The sequence below is a fragment of the Amborella trichopoda genome, chromosome 4 (assembly GCF_054954075.1).
Source record: "Amborella trichopoda isolate Santa Cruz 75 chromosome 4, AtrichopodaSantaCruz75HAP2 v2.0, whole genome shotgun sequence".
Lineage (NCBI taxonomy): Eukaryota > Viridiplantae > Streptophyta > Magnoliopsida > Amborellales > Amborellaceae > Amborella > Amborella trichopoda.
This window is the reverse complement of record NC_142339.1, coordinates 53,803,656-53,807,244: the sequence shown is the minus strand read 5'-3', so window position 1 is coordinate 53,807,244 and position 3,589 is coordinate 53,803,656. Positions and strand designations below refer to the sequence as shown.

The following is a 3,589-nucleotide window of genomic DNA, read 5'->3' as shown; positions in this document are numbered from 1 at the left end:
CTCTCCATCTTCCGTACGACCCATTTGCTTTGTTTCATTTTCACTCGGTGTAGTTGGGCATTACATGCATCGAACATGATACTTATCTTCTCGGACTGGATGCAAATGACCACCTTTTGTTTTTAGCTTCCCTTTCGCTATGGATACCTAAAACAATAAAAGTGTAGGTTTAGGTGCACCCCTCCCAATTAAAGTGAGCCCTTCCTTTCGAATCCATCTTTGATGTGTTTTGGGTCTAAAATTGTACATGTCTATCATCTTAACCACAACAATAATGAATCTGAAAAGAAAAAAACAAAGGAAAATAAAAATGATTTCGAGCCTTATTTTTGTATGCCGGTTGCACATAGAGGGGTTACAGGTGAAATTCCTGTGGAATGGGGCAGGGGAGAGATTTCACTTGTAGCCTGGGACACAGTTGACATTAAATGATGACGGGGGCTTTGGACCTACAAAGCTAAGAGAGGTAAACAGAGCACGGCTTTGGAGATTTGTGACAAATAAGAACCATCTCTGGCTTCAGGTGATCGCGAGCAAATATGGAACCATGCGAAGAGGTTGGCTACCTAAGATGGTGAATCTGATATCCAACAAAACCTTCTCACATCTGGAAGAGACCATCAATCTTATACAAAATGAATTCTGCAAACGAATTAGATTATTTGCCAAATGAGGACACCTAGTGAGGATCTAGAGGGATCTATGGACACTGCCCGACAGAAATCCTAATCTTTTTCAGATTGCAGTTGCAGGAACGGACAAACCCATCAACCGACTTCTGGCGAGGAGGTGGACAAATTTCAGAAGCATTCCATTCGGGGAAATGAGGTAATTCTTTCAGGTCCAGGTATGTTTTTTGCTTGCTCATTCTATAAGGTCCTTGCTATCCAAACCTTTGCCCAAAAGTTGTAGGTAGGGTGTATTCCCTTCCAAGCTCACTAAGGTTCAGACATTCACATGGTTAGCAAGCCTCAACAAAGCCCTAATACAGGTGGATCATTTACAACATAGATGAATCCACATGGCAAATAGTGTATAATGTACCTTGAGGATAAAAAGGAACGACACATTTTGGCATTGTGAATCTACCATTCAAATTTCTTCCTACTTCCTACTTCCTAAAGAAATATTATATCCCTTGAGCACATCCACAGTCTTCTTTAGAATCCCCTCTCTTCTCTTCTCCCAGCCTTGGAGGTGTTATACAAAGCGTCCCCCTCAGGGGAGAGCCAATTCTTAATGTACATAGCTTCCTTTGAAGAAGCACATTTTTATACTTGAGTTCCTTTAATGCAATACAGTCGACACTTTTCCCAAAAAAAAAAAAACATAACTATTAGTAGCTTACCAATCCAAGAAAGAGTACAAGAAAGGAAAAGAAAGCAAGAAGTAGTACATTGCAGGTCATCCTATCCATACATTGCCAGCTTCTACTTTACCAGTCCATTTGATTTTCAAATTAATTACAAAAAATGAATTCATAAGTTTACCTTCAATACCCTGATCCCACAGAGGGAAAATCCAACATAATACCATGCAAAGCTACCCATCTTTCCCAGGGATGACCCTTCATGAAAAATAAATGAAACATCAGTACTCACCCCAATGTTGCTCGGAGTCAATCCATCATCTTAATCAAATTACTCATCAAACAACTACCTTACGCTCTTCTTCAATACCCAAAATCACAGAGATCCGAAAGGGTTCTACCTGATAGATTACTGAAAGAATAAACATCTATAACTCTGCAAAAAAAATCAGTCACAACAGATACAAATAGCTTCTATATCACAATGAAACGAGACTACAATGTCAAAGGTCAGATCCCCCTGTAAATTCTGAGGAGCTCTTCAACCTCATCAGCATATTCATACACAAACTTACGAAGAAAACTCTTCTCTGTCAGATCACACACAGTTGAGAAGCTCGGAGATTTACGAAGAAGTCGCTTGCTTCTTAGATGTTCCACTACTCTATGCCTTGGTACCACTCTCCCCTCAAAGCTGTACATAAGCAATGTGGGATGAAGAATCATATAAGGGCCGTCAAATTTGAGTGTATTCAGATAAAACTCCATAGCACATCGAATCTTTTCTTCCGAAACCAACAGTACATGTGGTGCCCTTTTGAAAGCAGTAATTACATCTTTCTCAGACCACCCAAAACTCTGAAATAACTTAATCTTTTCCTCCCATTTCTCTTTAGTCAAAGAGCTCATGACCCCAATAGCATGAACATACAGGCTTGCATCTCGACTAAAGCCCAATTCATCGACCCTTAGTATAACACTCTTGACCAAGTCAGGGTTCAAAACTAAAACTCGAGGAAAATTCATTATCAATTTTGCTATCTGAGAGAGACTGATTCCACAACTCTGCATATAGTTTGTTAGAGGCAACAGGGTTTTCTTCAAATCTGTCTTTAGAAGCCAACCAGAATGCTTAATTGCTCTATAGACATTATCGTCGGTTTCAAGAACAAGTTTGAGAAACTCAATCAAATGGCACAATCGTTCCTCGCCACGCCATAGAATGCCTGGATCATTAGAGATTAAATTGGTCAATCTGGCGTCAGAGAGGCCCAAATCCTGAAATATCTTTAGCTTGCGCTTTAGGGTTTTATCCACACTAGCTCTCAAGACTCTTGGGCTTCTTTTTAGCATTTCTTCTATTTGGGTCTGAGAGAAACCACATTCCTTGAAGTAAGAGACTGTAGCATCAGCTTTCTTGTGGCTTCTAACATGGCCTAGTTGGGCACAGACTGGAAGGATGCTATCCTTAGAGAACCCATGCTTCTTGATCAAGTAATCAGCAAGGGGGAATGGTAATGCTGTCTCGCGCTTGGTGAGATTCGAAGAGAATGGAGCAAACGAATTTAGGGTTACAATGCATGTGGGGATATGGATATTGGATAATTTCAGGAAGTGAAAGATGGCGAGTTTCTTATGGAGATTCATTTCTTATATCTAGTTGAGAGAGATCTGGCATGTTACATGAGTAATGGCGCTGTAGAGTGAAAGAGATTTCATGGAGAAGAATTGGATAAAAAGAAGAGAGAGAAAGATTTCAGAGGGCATGCCTGCGGATTGGGGGCACTGCAAGAACCAGCCTTCAACTTCTACCTCAGACGAACCACTTCATTTGTGGGCACAAGGAAAGTCACAGAAATTAGGGCAACAATATTATAAGCTATATCTACCATGATCAAAGTTTTCTCAATATGAATGACCCTCCATTTATTAAGTTCGACGGTGGATGCCATAGAGAGTACTGTGCCTGTCTTTAGGAAGAAGTGCTTAAACTCTTTCGAGATATGAAGGGTTGGAATTTGGACGGCCCTGGTTTTATAAAATAGCACCTCAAGGAAAAGGTTAAAATAACTCCTAGGCCTTACGGAAAAGGGAAAGGCCTCTATACTTCCCTACCGTATAGAAGATCTATGCTTCTTTTACCATCCAGCCGTTCAATTTTGATCAAGAGAGTTACTCACCGTTTGATCTTAGATCTGACGTCTCAAAGTATTTTATTTTTATTTTTATTTGTACAAATTGGATAAATATAAAATTTAGTATGTGGCATCTTTTCATTGG

At 40.0% G+C, this 3,589-nt stretch overlaps 1 protein-coding gene across 2 annotated transcripts; it reads right to left on the bottom strand.

Annotated features, from left to right (window-relative positions):
• Nucleotides 1-1,244: 1,244 nt before the first annotated feature.
• LOC148782592 (transcription termination factor MTERF15, mitochondrial-like) lies at nucleotides 1,245-3,314 on the bottom strand. 2 transcript variants are annotated; one of them, XM_088865686.1, is made up of 3 exons: nucleotides 1,885-3,308; nucleotides 1,491-1,567; nucleotides 1,245-1,307 (listed from the first exon to the last, which is right to left on the bottom strand). In XM_088865686.1, the coding sequence occupies exons 1-3, from the start codon at nucleotides 2,954-2,956 to the stop codon at nucleotides 1,272-1,274; spliced, it is 1,185 nt and encodes a 394-aa protein (XP_088721812.1). In that variant the 5' UTR covers nucleotides 2,957-3,308; the 3' UTR covers nucleotides 1,245-1,271. The 2 variants fall into 2 exon arrangements, 1 of the variants encoding a protein (XP_088721812.1); XR_016054827.1 differs by lacking the exon at nucleotides 1,245-1,307 and having other exon boundaries at nucleotides 1,379-1,567; nucleotides 1,660-3,314.
• Between the last annotated feature and the right edge of the window lie 275 nt (nucleotides 3,315-3,589).

Excerpts from the sequence above, each read along its gene's own strand:
- LOC148782592 (XM_088865686.1), bottom strand. The coding sequence starts at position 2,956 with ATGAATCTCCATAAGAAACTCGCCATCTTTCACTTCCTGAAATTATCC. Across the intron at positions 1,568-1,884 it reads GACAGAGAAGAGTTTTCTTC|GGTCATCCCTGGGAAAGATG; the intron begins GTAAGTTTGTGT and ends TTTTTCATGAAG. Across the intron at positions 1,308-1,490 it reads GTGGGATCAGGGTATTGAAG|TGTCGACTGTATTGCATTAA; the intron begins GTAAACTTATGA and ends TTTTGGGAAAAG.